Consider the following 24535-nt stretch of genomic DNA (forward strand, 5'->3'; position numbering starts at 1 on the left):
ACCTGCCTTGACTAGAATTCACTCTCCTTGGCTCCACTGATCAACTCCCCTCAGTTTTGCTCTCGGCACCTCTGGAAGCTCCTCCCGGGGGCGGGGGCGCTCTTCTGCTCTGGCTCCATCCCCCATCTCACCTCTCCATCTCAGCCCCCAAGAGCCCTCCCCTCTCTCTACCTCTTCAATCCAGGGCTCCTGTAGGCTCCCTGAGTGGGCCTCTTCTCTTCCCATTCTGTGTCGTCCACCCCCATGGCTTGCACTTCATCTGGTGATTTCTCTGGCCCAACTCACTTTTTCAGTCACTGACTCTGCCCATTGGGCTCCCCCTTCAGCTATCCATCAGGCTTCTAAAATTCAGTGTGTCTGAAACTGAGATTGTTGTTTGGGCCTTCAGCCTGTTCTTCCTCCCATGAAAGGGTCGGCCTAATGCCTCCTTCCTCATCCCCACCCGCGGCCCTTGGTCTGTACCTCATCTCACCTGCCGTGGCCTGTCTAGGACCACATCCTCGTGACTGTGGGGTGTCTGCTCCAGGAGAGCAGGGCTGCATCTCTTGTTTGAATGAGCCTGCTATTGCCACATCTCTCGAAACTGTTTTCTGTCTAGACTCCTGGCCACTGCCTGAGGCAAACCCTCACTGTGTCCAGATTTCACTATATGAGACTTCCCAGAAAGTGTCTAGATCTCCAGACGCGCCAGCCCTTCGGCCTTTCTGCAACCATGGTGACCTTTGCTTGACAGCCGATCTTTTATCCCTTTCCACAAGACCCCTGTGCCTCCCCGGCCTTAACTCTCCCTGAGGGCACACCCCACCTCTTTCTTGCCCCCTGACATTCTAACTTCCCCTGACTGCAGTTCACTATTCGGTCTTTAGGCCTTTGTCTCACGCACTGCCCCCTCTCACATCCATACATGATGTGTGTGGTCATGTATGTAGTCATGTATGGATGTGAGAGTTGGACTATAAAGAAAGCTGAGCACAGAAGAATTAATGCTTTTGAACTGTGGTGTTGGTGAAGACTCTTGAGAGTCCCTTGGACTGCAAGGAGATCCAACCAGTCCATCCTAAAGGAGATCAGTCCTGGGTGTTCATTGGAAGGACTGATGTTGAAGCTGAAACTCCAGTACTTTGGCCATCTGATGCGAAGAGCTGACTCAATGGAAAAGACCCTGATGCTGGGAAAGATTGAGGGCAGGAGAAGAAGGGAATGACAGAGGATGAGATGGCTGGATGGCATCACTGACTCAATGGACATGGGTTTGGGTAGACTCTGGCAGTTGGTGATGGACAGGGAGGCCTGGCGTGCTGCGGTTCATGGGGTCACAAAGATTTGGACACGACTGAGCGACTGAACTGAACTGAACTGAACTGTCCCCTCTAGAACCACCCCTGTTCTGACCACCTCCTGGTCCTTCTCCTCATCCTGGTACCCTCCCTCCAGGACACTGGGCCTCTCCTGGGTGCTTCCCTTCCTGCCTGTGCACTCCCCCCTTATTTGCAGTGTGTTGGTTGGTCTGTCTGTCTGCATCTCACTGGCTTCTCAGCCCTTTGGAGGTCAGGAAAATGTTTTACTCACTTCAGAGTTTGAAGAGCCTAGGAGGTCCATGGGCCTCTGGACAAGTACATTAAATCAATTAGGAACTACCTGTTCAGAAAGGTGGTCAAATTTAAAATACATAAAGGGACGAAGGCAAAAGGAGAAGGGGGAAGCAGAGGTTGAGATGGTCGAATGGTATCACTGACTCAATGGACAGGAATCTGAGCAAACTCCAGGCAACAGTGGAAGACAGAGGGGCCTGGCATGCTGCAGTCCATGGAGTCGAAAAGAGTCAGACATGCCTGAGCAACTGAACAACAAGGGGTTGCCTGCAGCAAGCAGGCCCTTGAGGGCTCGTGGAGGAAGGAATGAATGGGTGGAGCATGTGGAGCTTCAGGGCAGGTGATGTAGACAGAGCATTGTAGTAAACAGGGCAGGGCTGTGCCCTACATGCCTCCCTGGCCTGAACCCTGTCTGTCCTGCCTCATTGCAGGTGTCGGACAACAAAGCGTCCCTGCCACCGAAGCCGGGGACCATGGCTGCGGGCGGCGGCGGGCCGGCTCCTCTGTCCTCGGCAGCGTCCTCCCCTCTGTCATCCTCTTTGGGAACAGTTGGACACAGAGCCAACTCCCCGTCTCTGTTCGGCACGGAAGGCAAACCAAAGATGGAGCCTGTGGCCAGCAGCCAGGCAGCCATGGAGGAGCTGAGGACTCAGGTCCGGGAGCTGAGGAGCATCATCGAGACCATGAAGGACCAGCAGAAGTGAGTGTCTGCAGCTCCTTCTCAAACCACCTCCTGGGGTGCTTTCCGCACGTCAGGGATGAGTTCTGCCAGCCTGGGTCCCAGCCTCCCTGGGGATAGGCCAGCCTCCCCCTGGGATGATGGCAGCAGGGGCGGGAGTGGGCGGGAGAACCCCAGAGGCTTCAGGTAGCTCAGCTGCACCTGGGAAGGGCCTGGGCTGGCTGCAGGGTGGATGAGGAGGAGTCAGCCATGAGGACCAATGTGCTGAGCAGGCTGTGAAAAAAGATCTTCACATCCCCAGAACACGGGTATGCGCACACACCACTGCTTAATCAGCCCAGTGGCCTTCTGGCATCAGCAAAATTGCCATTTCTTCAGTTAGCTGCCCTGTGTAGGAACTGGCTTGCATTTAGGGACACAGAGTGTGTAAAAGATGCAGGGACTTTTTCAACCTGAGGCTCGACACTCAGCACACACCACCCAGGACACTGCATGCAGTGACAAAAATGGTAAAAGGGCTGGGAGTCGGGAGGCACTTACCTGAATAAACTGGGGCGCAGAGAGTTTAAGGACCCGTTAGCTCTTTCTGGAGGGAACAGGTGAGGCACCTCAAGGAGGTGTTTCCTGACAGGGTCTCCAAAGGCGACCTAGCACCCCAGCTGGGGAACAGCACGGCGGGCTCACAGGCACCCGCAGTCACACCCTGGGGAGGACACCTGAGGCTGAGCACCTGCCTACCACTGAAGTGTTCATGTACTTTGGGGAATAATTGGGTTAAACCAAGTTAGTTTCTTCTCTAGAGCACTGCTCAGAGCCTTCACTGTGCCTGGGAAGACAGAGGCTAGTGTATGCAGTGTTTCCCAAACATCATTGTCTTTTCCCCGGAGCATTCTAAGATAAGGCTCCTGTGGAACTCACTTTGAGCCCTGCGGGTATATCCTGCTTCTGTTCCGCTCAGGCTGGAGGTGTCCTATGAACTCATCCCCTGCCTGGCAAGGGTTCATCAGACAAATATGCAGAACTGCAGGATGGGACTAGAGTGGGTCTTGAGGAGTCAGCCAGGCTGCCCCTAACTCCTCCAAGTCCCCAGCTCCTAGCTGACCCTGCACAGGAGAGCTGTGGGTACCCACAGGCCCCATCCATGTCCAGGAAATGGGTGTCCCCTGCCTAGACAGTGACCCCACAACCCCAGTTTGTCCCAGAGCACTGGTTCTCAGCCTTCTGACCAAGATGAGTCAGCCACTCCTGGATCCAGGGCTTCCTGCCTTTGGGGCCCTCCTTCTGGGAAGTTCCTAGAACTTTCCTGCTTGTCTGAAATGCCCTGTGCCTGTGTCCTGAGTGCAGAGTCACCAGTGCCTGGGGGCTGCTCCACCCCATGTTGCTCTCTCCACTGTGAAGCCTGGGTGTGGTCGGCTGGAATTGTGCTTCCCCAGCCAACTTCTTCTCAAATCAGACATCAGAGTGGCTCCTCTCCAGGGCCTGGCCTCCCCGCCCCAGGGTACTGGGTCCCCACCAGTCTCCCACCTTTGCTGTCTGTGTCACTTCCCATGCAGCATTCAGCTCAAGTCTGTGCTGACAGTGCTCATTCCCAAATCTGTAGTTCTCGCCTCCCTGTTCTATCCTGGATCTTTTCCATCAACTCCCCCATTGTCTCCCCTCCTCATAGACACGTACCCTTTTTCACTAGTTCAAGACTTAGCAACTTCCTTCACACCTCCTTCCCCAATGAACTCCCCCACCTGAACTCAACTCCTTCCTGGAGTCATGCTGTGTGTTTCAGGCCCCATCTTATACTTCTCTCCTTAAACCCTAAGTAGGGCCCACTGAGATCATGGTACATAGCGTGTGCATGAATAAATACACAAACAAAGCATGACCGGTGCATGTCAGAGAACCCAGTGTGTCGACCACAGTGCTAGGACAGTGGTCCAACTACAAGGACCACCATGGTGCTCATCTGAAGTGAGCAAATGCTGTATAAAGCCTCTGCAGTCTTTGCTTTTTAATTTCCCAGTCTAGTTTGCACACATGCGGGTGTAAAATGGAGTGTCTAGTACCCTAAAATAGAGCACAGCTCTCTGATCAGAGTTAGCATGGTTGTAGGGACCTCAGTCTAGAGCGAGTTTGTGAGATGATTCATTTTGTTCTACTTCATTATTTAACGTTAGAAAGGGCACTGGGCTTTGTGTTCTAACTTGTGTCTACTTTGTCTATGACATAATTACTGTATCCTTAGTTCAGTTCTTTTACCTGCAAGTTTTCAGGTGTTATTATTTGTAGGATTCTGTGAGAATATCTGAAAACATATTGCTAACCTTTCAGTAATTTAAAATTCGTGAAAATAAAGGAAATATATATATACATATGCTGCTGCTGCTGCTAAGTTGCTTCAGTCGTGTCCGACTCTGTGCAACCCCCACCAGGCTCCCTATCCCTGGGATTCTCCAGGCAAGAACACTGGAGTGGGTTGCCATTTCCTTCTCCAATGCATGAAAGTGAAAAGTGAAAGTGAAGTCGCTCAGTTGTGTCCGACTCTTAGCGACCCCATGGACCGCAGCCTACCAGGCTCCTCCATCCATGGCATTTTCCAGGCAAACATACAGGAGTGGGGTGCCATTGCCTTCTCTGATATATACATATATATGTGTGTGTATATATATATATATATATATATATATATATATGGGGAGTGGTAAAATGTCTGCAATGAATATTGTTGTGTAAGTACATGTAAAGACCAGCAATTCTGGAAGAAAGGACTTTCAGAAGAGGGAAGACGACCAAATATGAGCCTGGATACCTAGAAACTAGACTCTGGGCAAGTCAGGCCACCCCCCTGAGCCTCGGGTTCCCCTTCTTCTTTTAGAAGAAGCTTACATTAAGGGATTTCCAAGGTCACCTCAGACCTATTATTTAATGGCTGCATATTTGGGGAGCCGAGAAATAATGGCCTTTCTATCTACACCAGGCTCTAAGCCTTAGCCGTACAAAGAAAATAGTGTAATGTTCTGTCCACATCTTCTTTGTAAAAAGAACAGATGGATTTTGTAGTGATAAGAGATTTCTTATCTCCTGTTTTAAAAGTCTGGGCTTTGTTTAATATTACTGCCATTTGCTTTCCAGACGAGAGATTAAGCAGTTACTGTCAGAGTTGGATGAAGAGAAGAAAATCCGGCTTCGGTTGCAGGTGGGTCCCTTGGGGTCCTGTTGCCCCATGAGAGGCTCAGTTGAGGGTGGGAGCAAAGTCCAGGCTTTATTTTGAAAATAGATGAGAGTTACTTTTCTACTGATTGAGATGGGCTTCCTGTGACAATTGTCTTAGAATGACACAGCCTTACTCACATCCCCTCCTGGGACCCGGGAAGTCTTGGAGAAGGGAGGCATTAGCAAATGTGCCCCCAGTTGGGTTTCTCATTTGTAATCCATCTTTTTGAAAACTACCCCCCCTCCGTTTCCGGAGGCCTCATTGTCATAAGTACCAGAGAGTGTGGAGCTAGGGAGACCCCATTTGTGTTTCTGTCATGTGGCCACTGAAGCTCAAAGGACCACAGCTGTCCATACTTGGTGCCTGCTCTTTATTTCTCTACTTCTCCCTGACAGCTGTGTCTGTCCTGCAGGGCATCAGAGCTCTGTCCCCCTCTGGCCTCTCTCTGACCTAACTCAGCCATGACCGAAGGGCAGAGTGTGTAGGAGTTGGAAATGGTGGGCTTTCCGCTCTCACGCAGTTGGTTCCTTTGGTGGTGACTGGGATCCATGGTGTTTAAAGGATCGGTAACTGCACGTCATCACTTTGGGGATGCTCATAGACACCCCCTTGGGCCCAGCCACAGCGGCCTTCCAGCCCTGCCAAGTGGTCCAGTGTGTCAGGACAACCTGCTCCACCCTCTGACCAAGAAACTGAAATTATTGTTGTATTGTTGTTTTTGACAAATTTTGGACACTTGTAGCTGGAGAATTCAAACATCTACCCTCTCCTCAAGCTTTGTGTCGATGTGCCTATTCTTTTGGTTTATGTCATTTCTGGCATCGTGATCAACTCTTCAATCAGATATCATTTCACTCATTTCACCTTTCAAACTGTCAGGTTGATTATTTTCTTTCAATCAACCAAGCTGCTTATCTTTCCAGCTTTTATCTAGCCAGCCAATTGATTGTGATTTTGTTCGGCTCTTGTTTTTCCTTTGTAGATGGAAGTTAATGACATAAAGAAAGCTCTTCAATCAAAATGAATACTTGATAAATGAAATGTCGCATTATTCATCCCGAGTCCAAGACTCAAATTTTCTGCCCCAGCCAAAATAACCTTGTGCCAAAAGATTAAAGGTTTGCCTCAACACGTCCCTGTTTGAAAGATTAGCACAAAAGTCTTGATAGCACAACACAAATTCCATCCAAGAGGAGATTCTTCCCCATGGTATAGTCCTGGGTCTGGCACTGGTTGTGACTTAAACAGAGCAAATTGTGCTAAAGGCTTTTTTACTATGAGATCTCACATGAAACGAAAACTCAGGCAGTTTAGTCCATAGTGGTACTATTTTGATGATATTTTCCATTAATAAAATGTAATTTTAGATTATTCGTTTACAAGCTTTATAATTTTATGATTTTTTTTTAAATCGTGTTTTGCCACAGATTTCCCCAGTGTTTGTACTACACACAGTCCGGAGTGAGCGTCCCATTCTTTTCGCTTTACGTGAAAAGCTGCCTCGCTCTGTGTCCCCCTCAAGGATTCTATTACATATGCAATTTTAGGTCCAACCTGTCCCTTCTCCTGCCAGCAAACCTCACCACCCTAAGATAAATTTTAGCTTATATATGATGGTATATTTACAAAAAGAGAAAGAGAAAATCTGGTATTTGCAATGATCTGTGCCTTCTTTTTACCACCCTCTTGATTGGAGCTTTTGTGATGCAGCTACCATGATTTAAAAGACACACACACATTTTTTTTTCTAGCCACTTATCAAAGTCCACTAGAGGCCACTGTCTTCAAAGCTTCTCTCGCCTAACCAAAGGTCTTAAGAGGAGACAGCTGTGAAGTTGGGTGCGCTCTTTGGTACCAGCTGTGACTTTTAAGTTCTAGTTTTAGGTTGTTCATGAACTAGAAATGTCACCCCTGCTTGATTTTTCATCAGCCAAGTTAAACCCCTGCTTCCTGTCCTTTGCACCTTTTGAGTGAACAGAATATGCATTATTAAATCAAAAATAAATAAAAGTAAAAATGAAAACCAAGGGGGGGGAATGTTGTATTCTTTCCTGCACTGGGTCATCGTGTGTGCTGTTGTGGAAACTGTACTCACATAATGTCATTTGCCTTGCTTTCTTGTAACCCTTTCCTCAGGTCCAAGAGAAAGGGGGGAGGCGCTTGTTGAAGTGTAGCCGTTGGCTCGCTCTTGCATTCCTGGAATTGCTTTTTCCGACCCAAGGAAACTGGTGTTTGCTTGTCTGCTTTATCTCTGTAGCCAATGAAGAGTTCAGCCTTAGACTCTGTAACTGTTTTCTCATCCTTAGCTGAAAATAAGGGAAGCATATTGTATTCCAAGACTATTTGGGGATTGGGGTGTAGGGGGTGGTCCCTTCATGGCCCCTGAAGATGTTTTGTGTATTTCTAAAAAGCTGCTTTGTCCATTTCCTGAGTTTTAAAGTGAAGCTCTTCTAAACATCAGTAGATTCGCACGACAAAGACTGAGAACTGATGAAAATGAAGGAGTGATGCAAAAAAAAAAAACAAAACCCAACCACATATTGATCATCAAAAGTATTACAAATAAATGTCTTTTCCTCTCTCCCTTCCTCCTCCCTCTCACCTACATACTCAGCCTTGTTGCTAGAGGCAGCTACTTCCTCTAGAGTATTCACAGATCCCTGGACACCCTGGTCTTCCAGGTGGGGTTCTGGGGTGAGGGCGTAGCTAAGGGAAGGGGTGTGTAAGGAAAGACGCTTCACACCCTTCACTCTCACATCTGAACATACTGCCTTTCCAGCTACCTTGCCCTTGGTATGCTGGGGGCCAGGAGCACCATGTTTTCAAGAGTGACATAAAATGTTCCTGTGCCCCTTGACTGTTCTAAGAGTTTCTATGTTAAATTTGAAGACTTCAGAGTTCCCCGCCACCTAATATAAGAATGACGATAGGATTCTTTTACATTTGGATATCTCACTCATGAAAATACCTAATGATATAGTTTTATATAATGTGTATACAGACGATTGTGAATAGTTAAATTGAGAGGTTGGAGCGCCCTTGTGGGGCATTGGTGACCTGGAATACAGGAGGGATGTTACCTTCTCATAGAGTCATTGGCTTTCAGGAGAAGGAGAAGCAATTCTAAAAGGAGAAGTTGGCATATGCAGCTTCCTTTCTGCCCTATGGGCTAGCCAGCAAGAGGATTCTACAGTCATGGAACTGGACAAGCCACCGCCCAAACAGCTGCCATCTTTACAAAATGGACCCATCAAGAATATTGAAAAGCTTGGAAGTATCACTTTTGAAAAAATTCTTTTGCATTCAGCATGGACTTGACCAGCATCAATGGAGATTATTTTTTTGCTTCATTTTCTAAAGTTGTATTTAGAAAAGTCTTAAGTATTGTGCTTTGTAAAGAAGATGATTAAAATGAAGTTTTGTGAAAATATTTTTGTTCAAAGTTGTCATGGTCCAAGAGGAATGATATCTTGGAGTTCAAGTCATTTTTCTCCATTTTACACAATTTGATTACTCTCAGATAAATGTCTTCAGAAGACATGGAATATCATGCTCCCCCCTCATCTTTCCCAAGTGAAGAGAAATAACCCATTAAAATCTGTGGCTGTGAATTCCATTTCCAAGTTGTTTGATTTTGCTTTCATATTTAAGCAGGAGATTTAGGTTAGGTCTAAATTCTTTTTAGTGTAAAAATCATTAAATTATTATTCAAATAATTGTGTAGAGCCATTTTTTTTCATACACAGCCCTCTAGACAGCATACTCAAGCACACTTGTTTCTCCCATAAAGGCAGCCTGTACCTATGATCACGTGTGTGTCTTTGGTTACTAATCACAGGCTTTTTATTTCCTTACATAACCATCTCCTGGATGGGAAAACCACAGGGTATATAATTTATTGCTTACAGTTGCCATGATCTATATAAAAATAAGCCCCAGGTCCTACAAAGACCTTTGTATTATAACCTGAGCTCATCATGGTCTCCTTTTTTTTGTGTAATATTAGGTTTTAGTCCTCTAGTTATTTTATCATAAATTAGTTATTTTATCACAAATTAATGTCAAGATGTTTTAGCACCAAAGGGATTTGGTAAAAAAAAAAAAAAAAAGCTTTTCTCTTTGGTTTTGTACAAATGAAAAGTCTAACAAAGCAATGCTTGTGTGGGTGATAGGTGTCCAGTGTGGCTAATTGCAGTTTCCAACAGAGCAAAGGCTTGGTTCTTTTGACCCAAGCCAGAGGAAGAAGATGCCAGTCCCCAAACTGGCTCTAAAGAGGAAACACAATGACCAGGGCAGAGAAAACTCTTTTCTAGCCAGAAGTAAATGGTTGTCAGTGTGGTATGAACGGAGAGGGGTCATGTCTCTTAAGGTGTTGAACCTTTGCTGTCATTCTTAGTTCTGTCCCTAGGCTTTCCCAACATGTGGAACAGAAGGCAGCGTCTGAAGCCAGGGAGAATCCATGAAGCAGCTGCAGATTCCTGAGGTGGTTTTATTTCATAACTTTTTCAGTTCAGTTCAGTCACTCAGTCATGTCCGACTCTTAGCGACCCCATGGACTGCAGCACGCCAGGCCTCCCTGTCCATCACCAACTCCTGGAGTCCACCCAAACCCATGTCCATTGAGTCGGTGATGCCATCCAGCCATCTCATCCTCTGTCATCCCTTTCTCCTCCCACCTTCAATCTTTCCCAGCATCAGGGTCTTTTCAAATGAGTCAGCTGTTCGCATGAGGTGGCCAAAGTATTGGAGTTTCAGTTTCAACATCAGTCCTTCCAGTGAACACCCAGGACTGATCTCCTTTAGGATGGACTGGTTGGATCTCCTTGCAGTCCAAGGGACTCTAAAGAGTCTTCTCCATCACCACAGTTCAAAAGCATCAATTCTTCGACCTTTTTTAAGTGACCCCAAATTGGAGTGGTCGTGGAGCAGCCTCTCCGCATAAATGAAAAAGTGTGTGCAAACCGTATTTGTGAATTCAGAAGCCCCAGTAAAATGGGCTATTATTCCTTTTTTCTTGTTGGAGTAATAGGTGATAAGATGTTTCAACAAAACAATAGAACAAGGTAACATAGTAGGTTGTAACTAGAATTTTCTCAGGAAAAAATAGAGAAAAAAAAACTGACTAAAAAGAGTTGAGTTCCTGGAGAACCAGGTTCATGGGGCAGTCTTATTTCAATGGCAACAGATTTAATTAAATTATACAGATAAACAGGGTCATTTAAATCATGAATGCTTCCCTTCCCTCTCACCCCTATAGACTGACTAGTTCTCCAAGAAACTAAGATGTGTCGGCAAACTTTGAGCACTTTGATGGGAAATTTCCCTGGAAAGGCAAAACTTCATTATAATTTGTGTTAATTTTTTTTAAATCTTAAAGAGTTTACAAGCCAATTTTTAAAATAACCAAGCTAATAAAGTGATTCAAAGGTACAGAAGAACCACAAAGAAGTCAATAGTATTTCCAAGATTATTCCCTAAGAGAAAAACAGAAATGTCTTCGGGCAAATGGAGTGGGTTCTCTTGAAACTTCATGAGTATTTCTTAGTTTGGGGCCTAATCTGAGAGAACAAGGAACTTGACTGGGGCTGGAGCTGTGTTGTTGAATGATGAAGGGAGGCTAGGTGAACAGGGACCCTTTTATGAAACACCCACCTATCCCCCCCTGCCTTGGCCCAAGGAGGCTCTCAAAAAAAAATGCTCTTGTTTGTTCTCAATCAAGGCAGTCTCCATGGAGGAAGTGAATTTGGAATGAAGAGAGAGAGAAGTCTCAAAGGGAACTTCGGGCCTGGAAGGATAAATGACCTGCTTTTAAAAGGGTGCATCTAGTGCTGAAAATGTGGCAGCGGTGATGAGGAAGACAAAAAGGAGGAGGCAGAGCAGAGTATGAGACGCTTTGAGATAAGAGGGGACACCACGTGCTAAGGTGTCCCATGTCATGCCTGTTGACAAGAATCCTACCAATGAATCTTCTAAGGTTTAGAGGACCAGAGTAGTGACTGTAGGTTCAAATGTAGAACTCAGTCTGTTACCTTGAGTATTTTTAGCTAACTTTTTCTCCAATTATGAAGCTAATATTATACCCAGAGTAGAAAATATAAACTGTAAAGAGAAAGGCAGAAAGTATTTGCACATCTTCACCACAGGGACATTGGTAGGATTGTGCCTTCTCGCCTTCTTGGGGTTGGGTGGGGGCAGTTCCTGGCTGATATGGCTGCATGGTGTGGGCATTGAGATTATCAGAGAAGGCAAAGAGATGTGAGAGGCTTTGAATTAAAAAAAAAAAAAAACAGGTGAAATTGTCCTAATTTTATTCAGATACAGCTTTTAATAATTTTGGTGTCTCCTAATGGAGGTCATTCTGTGTCTGTAGTTTTATAGTTTATACTTAGTTTATCATTTCTTTGTCATTAACTTTTTTTTCAAAAGCATGATTTATAGTGGCTGCATAATATTCTGTCTCTAGATATGCCAGAGAGCATGTAAGCAACCTTTTCTGGAACATGTATTGAGTGCTTATGATGTGCTGGACACCATGATGGGTGCTGAATGCAAGGTAGATCCTCTCAGGGAGCTCAAATAAGCTCAGGTAAGCAGGCAAGTGTTTCGCAGTGAGAGAGCGTGACCACAGAGAGAAGTCCAGGGGCTTTGGAACTGCATTGCAGAGGTGGCCAATGGAGCCTCGAGGGTGGAGAGGTCAGGGAAAGGACATTTTTGGTTAATTCCAGTTTTTTATGTTATAAAGTTATGATGAACACCATTTGGCATAAATCCATGTCCCCATTTCCAGTTTATCCTTAAGACAGTTCCTAGAAGTGGAGTGTGAGTTACCTGAGATTATTTAGCAAGGAGAGTTTTTGCCTGAAGATGAACATAGCTGAGGGGCTTCCCCAGTGGCTCAGTAGTAAAGAACCTGCCTGCCAATGCAGGAGATGCAAGAGAAGTGGGTTCGATCCCTGGATCAGGAAGATTCCCCTGGAGTAGGAAGTGGCAACCTCCTTCAGTATTCTTGCCTGGAAAATTCTATGGACAGAGGAGCCTGGCAGGCCACAGTCTATGGGTTGCAGACAGTCAGACATGACCAAGCGACTGAGCACAAACATAGCTGAATTAACATTAGTATACAAAAGTGACTAACCACCCATCTGCCCCTGAAGTTGTAGTCACCTAAACCTCCCTTGGTATCAAGTCTGGATCTCTTCCTTGTGGCTAGTCACTCCTCGAACGTCATCTCATCAGAGAGGCCATCCCTAATCTGCTAAATAAAAGAACAACAATAGCCTTAGTTCTCTCTCGGATTCTCCCATAGGAGCGTGTGTTTCATTCTGTTTTAATCACACACACACACACACACACAGTTACTTGTTTTCTGTCTACTCTCCCTAGAATGAAGCCACCAGGAGATAGTGACTTTATTTTCTTCACTGCTATGTCCCTACCACCTGAAACATTGGTAATTGTGACTGAGGCCAATTGGGATTTATTCTATATATTTGAGCAACCAGTTTTACCTTTACTAAAACTCTTAAGTGTAAAACTGTAGCACTTGGGAGGATTCATGACATAAGAAAACAGTTAATAAAGAAAGACTTCAGAGGTCCTTGTACCTGAGTCTCAGCCAACACCTGGACCCAAAGGACTGTGCTAACATCACCATGGATCTAGAACAAGTTCACAGGATCTGTACACCATCATCTCTAAGACTTTCATCGGCTATTTTAAAACTGTGGCTACCTTTGTTTAAAGACATAAAGTATTATTTTTTACTTAGATTCACTGTGCAGAATGAATTCAAGAGTGAGCATATTCCTGATCCTTTACCATTGACAGTTCTCTGAAGTCGGCTGAGAACCTAATCAATGCCTCAGGACTGACCATTTGCTGTCAAAGTGATGCATAAGCAGGATATGTAGATATGCCCTGAGCCTCTGAGATATGCCATAGGGTTCTTGGGGTGTGATCCTCAAAAGAGCAGTTAGTAGCATCACCAACCAGGTAACTGGTAGAAATGAAAATTCGTGGGCCCTGCCCTCGGCCTTCTGACTTAGAAACTCTGGAGAAGGACCCAGCAATCTGTGTTTTAATGATCTCACTCTCGATGAATTGTGTGTAGAATAACCCTTAGCAATCTTCTTCAGAAATCTCTAGTTAGACTTTGGCTGCAGCAGAACAGGGTGCACCATCCAGAAACTATGCCATGATCTATTAGGTTAAACCATAAGGAATTGACATTTGTAGGTCAAATATGGTTGAATAGGACTTCCAGTTTCAGTTCGGAGATGTAGAGAGCTGCAGGATGTCCTTCCCATGCTTCCAATAAGAAGAAAGCTAGAGAGACTGGAAAGTAAGAGAGAACTGAGTTTTCAGAGCAAACAGCCATTTCAAAATCTGGAGAGACATAAGCACTTTTTTTTTTTGAGACATGGGACCTGAGCATTTGCTTACCAGGGACAGAAGCCACCAGATACTATGGAAATGAAAAAGAATATATCAAAGTAGAAAATTGAGCAAATTGCCTGAGGCTTAGTGTGGTCTAGCTTGAGAGCATGATGCTCCTGGGGAGAGGGGTTAAAACTTTTTGCAGACATTTCCTCCAAGAACCCCTCCTGGCTCTTACAGGGAGGATCACAGAAAATCCATAGAAAATTTATGGTGCAGGGTTGAAAGTACTGGCTTAGGAATCACTGAGAATTCCAGTCAGACCCTTCTCCTTTAAGGAGCAAAAGGCTTATTCTGCAGCAGAGAGGACATGGTCAAAGGGCACTGGTGATATACCACCGCAGCTGGAGGAATCAATTCCACTCAGCCTCAATTCTCATCTCACCTAAAAAAATAAAGATTTAATCTTCAGGGAGAAGGGCCTCAAGGCTTTTGATTGAGAATGCTGTTGGATACCCACTGCATCTGGGGAAAGAGATGGAGGAGGGGCAGAAGCACGTGTGATGAAACTGAGGCTTAGATTATTAGAGACACCTCTCCGCCATGCCCCATGAGCACACCAACAAGTCTCCAGGAATAACAACAGTAGATTACAGAAGGGAGAGCTGTAAGAAATAGACTAGGGAACAGCACAAAAGGAAGCCCCAAAACCAAGAGGAGGGACCAAAAAAGATCACTAGAGGAATTTAATATTTCTGATGTCCATAGAGACAACGAACTTCAGCATGACCACAGTATCTACTGCCTTATACAAAATGTGTGGCTTTCAACCAAAAATCACAAAGCATGCCAAAAGGCAAGGAAATTCAGTCTAAAGAGACAAAGCAATTATCAGAATCAGACTTAGACATGACATGGCTCTTGGAAGTATCAAGAGAATGAATTTAGAATGATTATGGTTACTATTAATATGTTAAAGGCGCTAATGAAAAAAGTAGATAAGATGCAAGGTCAGATAGGTAATTTCAGCAGAGATGGAAACTGTAAGAAAGATTCAAATGGCTAGAAGTCAAAAATAGCAACAGAGATGAAGAATGTCTTTGATGGTTCATCAGCACTTAAATATTTATATTTACTTGAATAAATACCAGGCCTGACAAAGATAAGCAGAGAAGGCACAAATCACCAAATCAAAAATAAAACAGGGAACATCATTATGGATCCTGTAGCCATTAAAAGAATAATAAGGGAATACTATGAGCAAGTTTATGATCATAAATACAACATATTAAAAGAAATGGATCAATTCCTCAAAAACCACAAAATATCAAAATTCAACCAAAACAAAATAGACAATCCTAACAATCCTATAGCCACTGGAAAAAAGAACTTGTAATATAAAAGCTCTGAAAAAGAAAGCCCCAGATCAAAATGGTTTAACTGGAGAATTCTATCAAATATTTAAAGAAATAACACCAATTTTACACAGTCTCTTCTAGGAAATCAAGAACAGAACAATTCCCAAATCATTTTTGAGGCTGGTATTACTCTGATGCCAAATCAAGGCAAATATAGTACCAAAAAATTGAAAACTGCAGGTCAGTGTATCTCATGAACCTAGATGCAAAAACCCTAAATAAAATATTAGCAGACAAAATCCAGCAATATATAAAGAGAATTACACACCATACCAAGTGGGATTTATTCCAACCACGCAAGTTCAACATTCAAAAATCAGTTCATGTTATCTACCATATCAGTTGGCTAAAGATGAATAAATCATATGATCATATCAACTGATACAGAAAAAGCATTTGAAAAAAATCCAATACCCATGCACAATAAAAAAAAAAAATTCTCAGTGAACCTAAAATCGAAGGAAGCTTCTTTAACCTGATAAATAGCATCTACAAAAAACTTACTGCTAATATCTTACTTAGGGTGAAAGTCCAAATGCTTTCTTTTTAAGATTGGAACAAGGCAAGTACATCCACTCTCATTGTTCTTATTCAACATAAAACTGCAAGTTCTAACTATAGCAGTGAGGGGAGAAAAAGAAATAAAAGGCATAAATATTGGAAAGAAGAAATAAAACTAACCCTTTTTGCGAATTACATGATTGTTGACATAGAAAATCCCAAGGTGGGGGCAAAACAAGAAACTGTCCTGAACTAATATGTGGGCTCAGCAAAGCCATGTAATAATACAAATGCAATGCACGAAAACACTTGCATTTTTCCATGCTAACAGATGACCATGCTTGCTTTTAAAAAATTAAATACTTGGATATAACCTTAATAAATATATACAAGATCTGGATGCTGAAAATTAGAAAATTCTAATGACATCAAAGAAGATTGAAATAAATGGAGAGGAATACTGTGTTCATAGATTGGAAGATTCAGCATAATATATTTTCAAATCAATCCATAGGTTTATATAGGTTCCTGTCAAAAGCCTAACAAGGTTTTTATAGACAGAGACAAGCTTATTCTGAAATTTATATAGAAAAAGGCTCTAATTTAGCTAAAATAATCCTGGAAAAGAGAAATAACTATGCAGTAGTTCATTATACAGTAGTCACTATATACAGTAGTATATACAGTATATATGTATATGTGTATATATATACTATATACAGTAGTAGAACTATACAGTAGTCACTCCACCCCACAGTAAGGGCTGCTATATAGCCTGCTCAGTAATCAAGGCAACGTGGTATTTATTGGTGGAGCGATAGATACGTAGGTCAGTGGAGCAGAATATTGAACCCAGAAATAGACGCACACAAATATGCCCAACTGTTTTTTCACAGAAGTGTAAAAGCAATTCAATGAAGAAAAAATCCTCTTCATCAAATGGTGCTGGATCAATTGAACATCCAAAGGCAAAAAATGAAACTTTTTCTAAGCCTCACACCTTATATCAAAATTAACTCAAAAATGGATTTTAAATGTAAAGCTATGAAACTTTTAGGGGAAAAAAGGGAGAAAATCTTTGAGCCCTCAGTCTAGGGAAATAATTCTTTAACTTGGAATCAAAAGTACCATCCATAAATGAAAAAACTGATAAAGTAGGCCTCATAAAGATTAAAAGCTTTTATCTACAGAGCAGAAACAGACTCACAGACATAGAGAACAGACTTGCCAAGGAGGAGGTGGGGAGGGAGAGTGTTGGATTGGGAGCTTGGGACTAGCGGATACAAACTATTATATATAGAATGGAAAACAAGATCCTATTGTATGGCACGTGCGCATGTGCTAAGTTACTTCAGTCGTGTCCGACTATATGCGACGCTATGGACCATAGCCCACCAGGCTCCTTTGTTCATGGGATTTCACAGGCAAGAATACAGGAGTGGATTGCCATGCCCTCCTCCAGGGGATCTTCCCAACTCGGGGATCAAACCCGTGTCTCTTACCTCTCCTGCATTGGCAGGCGGGTTCTTTACCACTAGCGCCACCTGAAAAGCCTACAGCACAGGGTCTTATGTTAAATATCCTGTGATAAACCATAATTGAAAAGAATATGAAAAAGAATTTTTTAAAAAGATTAAAAGCTTCTGCTGTTTGTGATAGACCCTGTGAGAATTAAAAAACAAGCTACAGACTGGTAGAGAAATATTTACAACCCACATATCTGAAAAACAACTCCTATCTAGAATATATAGAGAGCATTCAAAACTCAACCATAAAAAAAACAAACATTACAATTATAAAATTGGCACAAGATATGAATAAACATTTACCAAGAAAGATAAATGGCAGAAAAGCACATGAAAAAGTGTTAAACATCATTACCCATTGGAAAAATGCATATTAAAACCACAATGAGATTTTACTACACACCTATCAAAATGGCTACAATTTTTTAAAGTGACAACACCAAATACTAGTAAGGATGTGGAGAAACTGAATTATTTGTACTTTGCTGCTGGGAATGTAAAACGGTGTAGTCATTCTGGAAGACAATTTGTCTGTTTCTTAAAAAGTTAAACAGGCAACTACCATATGACCCAGAATTTGCACTCCTAGGCATTTATCCCAGAGAAATGAAAACTTATGTTCACACAAAAACATATACATGAATATTCATCATAGCTTTACTTGTAATGGCCCAAGACCGGAAACAACCCAGGTGTCCTTCAAAAGGTGCATGATTAAAGAAACCATGGTACATCTCTACCATGGAATAGTGCTCAGAAATAAGTAGAAAGGAATACTGATGCAACAACTTGGATGAATCCCAAGGTTATATAGTATATATATATTAGTGTATATATATATATATATATATGTGTATATATATATATATATAGTGTATATAAATGTATAGTCCCATTTGTAGAACATTCTTGAAATGACAGAATTATAGAAGTGGAGATCAGATTAATGGCTGCCAGCAGTTGGGGATGGGAGGTGAGAGGGAGATGGTTGTGGCAGTCAAAGGGCAACAAGAGGGATCCTTGTAGTGACGAAACTGTTCTGTATCTTGACTGTCTTGGTGCCAATATCCTGGTTTTGAGAGCATACTATAGTTTGGCAAGATGTATACCGTTGGGGCAAACTGGTTAAAAGCTACACTCAATCTCTGAAGGATTTCTTGTATATGATAAAAGAATCATCAAGGTGGTGAGTAGCCTGGAAATTATATCATGGAGAAATGACTGAAAGTTGTGGGAGGGGGGAGAAGACCCAAGAGCAGTACTTAGCTGCCATGTGGAAGAAGAATTAAATTAGAATAAATGGGTGGAAGTTATAAGAAAAGATTTTATTTAAATATATGGGAGAACTTTCTAGAAACTAGATCTGTTTAAAAAATGAAATGACAGAATTCTAAATATCTAGAGATTCTGGCCTTGCTGTCACTTGAGCATGCCAGGATGCCTTAGGGCCTTTGCACTGGCCCTTGCCTCTGCCTGCAGTGCTCCTCCTGTACACATCTGCATGGCTAACAGCTTCATCTCTTTCAAGTTCTTCTTCAATGTCCATTTTAAGTTAAATGAGGGCTTTGGTTCATTTTATCATCCTCCTCACTCCAGGCCCTAGGCTGATGAAGCAGGTATCATCTGGAACGTTTCTGGTAGCAGAAAGTTGATGGAAGAAAGGAGAGAGTTCTAGAAGGTCTTATACCAGAAGCAAGATGCTCATTTTCAAAGTGAGGCTGAGTCCCAGAAAAGAGAATTGGAAATTAGAAGAGTATTTTGGAGAGATATCGATGTGCTGATGAGTTCTTCCCTGCCATTGGGCGTGTTGGAGGATTGCCTACTCTTCACTAGGAGCCTAGGAAAAGGACTCAAAAGATGGCTTGCTACATATGGCCCAAGAAGTTTTCAGGACATAGAGGACAAGTGTGGAGTGAAAGGTATGGATTTTCCCAGGATGAGAAACCCATGAGTGGGGCTGTCTCAGGCCGTCTCCCTACACCTCCATCTTGGAGAGGTGGCTGGCAGGGTAGAAGGTGGGGAAGCCAACACTGCTCCTTCTTTTCCTGCCACAAGGGGGCAGTCTGCAGCAGGCCCAGAGTGGAGAAGGGAGAAATGCTTTTCTTTTTAATGTTTAAAAAATACATATATATTTATTTAACTTTTGGTTGCACTGGGTCTCATTGCTGCCAGCAGGCTTCTCTCTAGTTGCAGCGAGTGGTAGCTACTCTTCGTTGCAGTGCACAGGATATGCATTGCGGTGGCTTCTCTTGTTGCGGAGCATGAGCTCTGGGGCACACAGGCTTCAGTAGGTGTGGAGAACCCGTGTCCCCTGCACTGGCAGGCAGACTCTTAACCACTGGACCACCAGGGAAGTCTAATGTTAGAATTTTCTCAGTCTCATCTTTAAAAGAATTTTGGACTTTTTCAGAAAAAAGGTTGCAAAAAATCATATAAGGAGCACAACACACGACAGAGATCCTGGAGAAAGGGGGAACAATAGAATTTCCCAGTAATTTCCCAGCTTAGTGGTCTGAGAGAGTTTCTAGGCCATAGAAGAGAGAAAGGGAAGTCTAGGGGAGCCTAGGGATAATCCTGAGTTGATGCAGCTGGAATGCCAGTGAGGCCACGGAGGCTCCAGTTTGAGTTTTGGAGAGGAGAGAGCTGCACCAAGTTCTGGAGGTGTGTAGATCTGGAATCTTCAGTAGAGTACTGACCAGAGCTTGGGTGTAAAGAAAACATTCAAGGCTGCAGCAAGAATTACCTGAATGGATGAGAGGGAACAATCCTTGGAGGTCCCATAGGACCCAAATAGTTTGTTTCCACTGGCCAGAATGGAACAACTTCATAAATCATAGGATATCGTGTAGAGTTAGGAATGGCATTGCCTCGGTAGTGGGGATTAATTAGCCTTAGTCTAAGGTCTGTGTGTGTGTGTGTTAGCCACTCATTTGTATCCAACTCTGTGCGACCCCATGGACTGTAGCCCACCAGGCTCCTCTGTCCATGGGATTCTCCAGGCAAGAATACTGGAGTGGGTTGCCATTCCCTTCTCCAGGGGATCTTCCTAATCCAGGGATTGAACCAAGGTCTCCTGCATTGCAGGCGGATTCTTTACCCTCTGAGCCACCAGGGAAGCCCCAAAGGCTGCTCTGATCCCTCTTAAAGCTTAAAAACAAGTCTCAAAAGTATCAAACTGTTTTTCCAAGTAACTGTGTCCCAGGATAAAGCTCAAGAATATTTATGAAAGTAAAAGTAAAGTGAAAGTTGTTCAGTCATGTCCAATTCTTTATGACCCCATGGACTATACAGTCCATGGAATTCTCCAGGCCAGAATACTGGAGTGGGTAACCTTTCCCTTCTCCAGGGGATCTTCCCAACCCAGGAAATATAAAAGAATATTTATAGGAATATAAAAATGTCTATATATTCCTATATAGGAATGTAGGAATATATAGAATATTTATAGCAATATAAAAATACACAGTATTCATTAAAGTAAAATTCACAGTGTGTAGCATTGAATAAGAAATCACCAGGCATGTGAGGAAGCAGGAAAACATGACCCAGAATGAGGAGAAAAATCAACCAATAGGAAAAGATCCAGTAATAAAACAGATGATAGTATTCATAAATAAGTATAGTAAAACAGTTATTATAAATATATTCTGTAAGTTCAAGAAGGTGGAGGGCACAGGTAGGACTAGGATGGGACTGTACCTGGTATCACCAATGGGTGGTCGATTTAGGGGGTGACTGTCAGTTCAGAGATTTCATGTTCCATACCTAATGACTTTCCATCCTTATCTGTCTGTAAGTGCTACTCTTGTTCCATCATATGTTCCATCTGCAGCATGTTTTAAAGAGAAATAACTTATTATTCTTAATAAATCTTATGAAGTCCACAATTTTCTCACATTTGTTCACTCATGGTGTATAATTAAAACAAGCTGTTTCACCTATATTTCATAAACTAATATCTTACACACAATCTATGTTTAATGCTTCATCCATTCTGTTTTTCTTGTACTTTATGGCAGATTACAATAATCTATGTCCATACAACATTTATAGCATCTATACACAGGTATATCTGTCTATAGCCATATCTCTTTATCTATTTATAACATAATGGCCGGGACTTTGGCTGTCTTGTTCACTCTGATAAACTCTGCACCAAGGAAAGTGCCTGACACATAATAGATGCTCAATAAATTCTTGTTGAATTACTGCATATGTTAGAGTTTTTCCAAATACACATAATATAGTGCAACCTGCTTGTTTCCCCTTTGTCACTATTTACTTGGCCCTCAGGTACCATGTATTTTCTTAGGAGAAAAGTATTAAGATTGCCACTCAAATGGTAACTAATTTTTTTTTTCTACAGTCAAGGAACTAACTAGTAGGACTATCATTGGTTTGAATCAGTTCAGTTCAGTCGCTCAGTTGTGTCCGATTCTTTGCGACCCCACAGACTGCAGTATGCCAGGCTTCCCTGTCCATTACCAACTCCCAGAGTTTACCCAAACTCATGTCCATTGAGTCGGTGATGCCATCCAACCATCTCATCCTCTGTCGTCCCCTTCTCCTCCTGCCTTCAATCATTCCGAGCATCAGGGTCTTTTCAAATGAGTCAGTTCTTTGCATCAGGTGGCCAAAGTATTGGAGTTTCATCTTCAGCATCAGTCCTTCCAATGAATATTCAGGACTGATCTCCTTTAGGATGGACTGGTTGGATCTCCTTGCAGTCCAAGGGACTCTCAAGAGTCTTCTCCATCACCACAGTTCAAAAGCATCGATTCTTCAGTGCTTGTCAGGAAGCATTTAACAGGAGGCTTCCTGTGTGCTGTTTTGGATCTGTCAGGAATCCTTTGGTCCTTATTATTCAGGAATTAAGAGGAGAGGCACGCCTTTCCCGGGGCTGAGGAATCCAGGCATTTCCTTTGTTAGTTTCTCATTATGGTGATAAATACCCTCTTCTCTCTTTAATAGGGATCACCTTGTGTTTTATACATCTGGAATTTTAATATTTATCTTTGCTGAGAATAACTACCTTGTAAGACAGTATATATACCCACACCATGTTGATTAAAACACCTTTGCTCCATCAGAGCTTGGGTCCACGTGTCTTTCTTTCTTTCTTTCTTTCTCTCTCTCTCTCTCTCTCTCTCTCTCTATTTCTGGCTGATTCCCTGAAGCGCAAAAGCTGGCTGCGTAACCCAGGGAATATTAGCCTCTTTCCTTCTTTCACTCTCTCATCGTTGACTCCGGACCACCAGGTTCCGGTCCAATGAAGGACCAACAAGCGCTCAGCTTTCTTTATTGGTATGAATAACCAGTCTAAAATAAAATGGAGGAAATGAGACAAACACCTAGATTTAACCTTTAGCTACAGTGTCTCCACTCTATTCTTCAACTCCCCATTTTTCCAGTCCAAATGACATCTCTCCATTGAGGCAAAGTATTTTCCAGGGTACATGCTTAGTAAGGGGCAAGGCAGAGGTAAGAACGGAACAATTGTTCAACTAAATGGAAAAGACTAATCCAGAACTTTTCAGTTTTCTCATCAGTGGGGCTGGAGCAGGGTAGATAGGAAGGACATCAGGAGAAGGGACTCGGGTATGTTTCAAGCATTCAAATTACTGGAGACAATGAGAAGGTGGGCTGTGCGTTCCACCTGTGGGGAAGGTGCCTGTTAGCCAGGTCCTTTACTCCACAGGGGTTGCATTTAAAGAAAGATATTATTCAAGCCAGAATTCACAACTCCTATGAGACTCACTTAGTCATCAGGGCCCAGTGAGAGCTGGAAGAAACATGGGAAGATTGAAGTGTGGCAACAGCAGGATACTGGCAAGCAATTGTGAAATGGGCATCTCTGCCCTTCTGAAGGCTGTGCCAGTCATTGAAATAATCTCAGATGAACAGGCACATTAGGAAAATTACTATTATTATGCATTACAAGATTGCAAAGAAAATGTGTCCTTTTATAGCATAATATTTTTAAAAAGTCTTAGAACAGAAATGTTGAAAGTTTTCTCTAGCTTTCCTCTTCCTAATTCTGGTTTTGTGTTTTTATAGATTTCCTTGGAGCCCATTTTCCATTCATTGGCCACAAAAGAGGGTGCACACTGATGTCACTTGTGAAATTGCTAATTTCTATCAGGCCAGGAATGAGGATTTCTCCAAAGATTTATGCTGGCACCCCTGTTGGGGTTGAAGTGGAGGAATGGACTATATTATTACTGAAACATGAAGAAAAGGCAAGGTGTTATTTTATAAGTCCTATTCTCCTTGTGTCAAAATGGCTTGTGATATGCTGCAAAGGACACTGTCAAGAACATAAAAACATAGCCCATAGAAGAGGAGAAAATATTTGCAAATCACATATCTGATAAGTGACTTGTATCCATAATATATAAAGAGCTTTTGCAACTCAATAATAAAGACAAATACCTTATTTTTTAAAAGGGCAAAGGGTCCAAATGGACTCTTTGTCAAATAAATTATGCAAATAGAAGATAAGCACATGACAAACTGCTCAACATCATTAGTCTTTCAGAGAAACGAAAATCCAAATCACAGCGGGCTATCACTTCATTTCCAGTAGGACGACTGTAATCAAAAAGACAATAACAAGTATTGGTGAGAGTGTGGAGAAGTTGGCACTCTTGTCCACTGCTGATGGAAATATAAAACCATGAACCACACTGAAAAGCAGTGGTAGTTTCTCCAAAGCTTAGACATGGAGTTGCCATGTGATTCAGAAATCCCATTCCTAGGTATACACCCAAAGCAAATGAAAAGCTTTATCCACACGTTGTATGACTCTATTTATGTGAAATGTCCAGAATAGCCAAATCTACAGAGACAGAAAGTAGATTAGTGGCTGCCTGGGGCTGAAGGGTGTTGGGGAAGGTGGAGAGAGACCGGTAATGGGTACTTGGGTTTTGGGGGGTGTGATGAAAATGTTCTAAAACTGAGTATGGTGATGGCTGCTCAACTCTGAGAACAAACTAAAAACCATTTAAATGGGTTAATTGGATGGTTTGTGAATTTTATTTCAATAAAGCTGTTATTAAGGGATTTCCCTGGTGGTTCAGTGGTTAAGGCTTCACCTTCCAGTGCAGGAGGTGCAAGGTTCAATCCCTGGTTGGCAAGCTAAGATCCCACATGCCTCACAGCCAAAACATAAAACAGAAGCAATACTGTAACAAATTCAATGAAGACTAGAAATAGTCTACATCAGAAAAACTTAAAAA

General features: G+C 42.8%; 1 protein-coding gene across 7 annotated transcripts in view; it reads left to right on the forward strand.

The window, feature by feature from the left end:
• Positions 1–8004, forward strand: part of SH3KBP1 (SH3 domain containing kinase binding protein 1) — a 334928-nt gene extending 326924 nt beyond the window's left edge. For all 7 annotated transcript variants that reach the window (XM_043896945.1, XM_043896942.1, XM_043896946.1 and 4 more), the window contains 3 exons: positions 2024–2292; positions 5395–5458; positions 6459–8004. In XM_043896945.1, the coding sequence (XP_043752880.1) occupies positions 2024–2292; positions 5395–5458; positions 6459–6500 (375 nt within the window). In that variant the 3' untranslated portion in view covers positions 6501–8004. The remainder of the gene's footprint in view (positions 1–2023; positions 2293–5394; positions 5459–6458) is intronic.
• Positions 8005–24535: the final 16531 nt, after the last annotated feature.

This window comes from Cervus elaphus, chromosome X, assembly GCF_910594005.1.
Source record: "Cervus elaphus chromosome X, mCerEla1.1, whole genome shotgun sequence".
Lineage (NCBI taxonomy): Eukaryota > Metazoa > Chordata > Mammalia > Artiodactyla > Cervidae > Cervus > Cervus elaphus.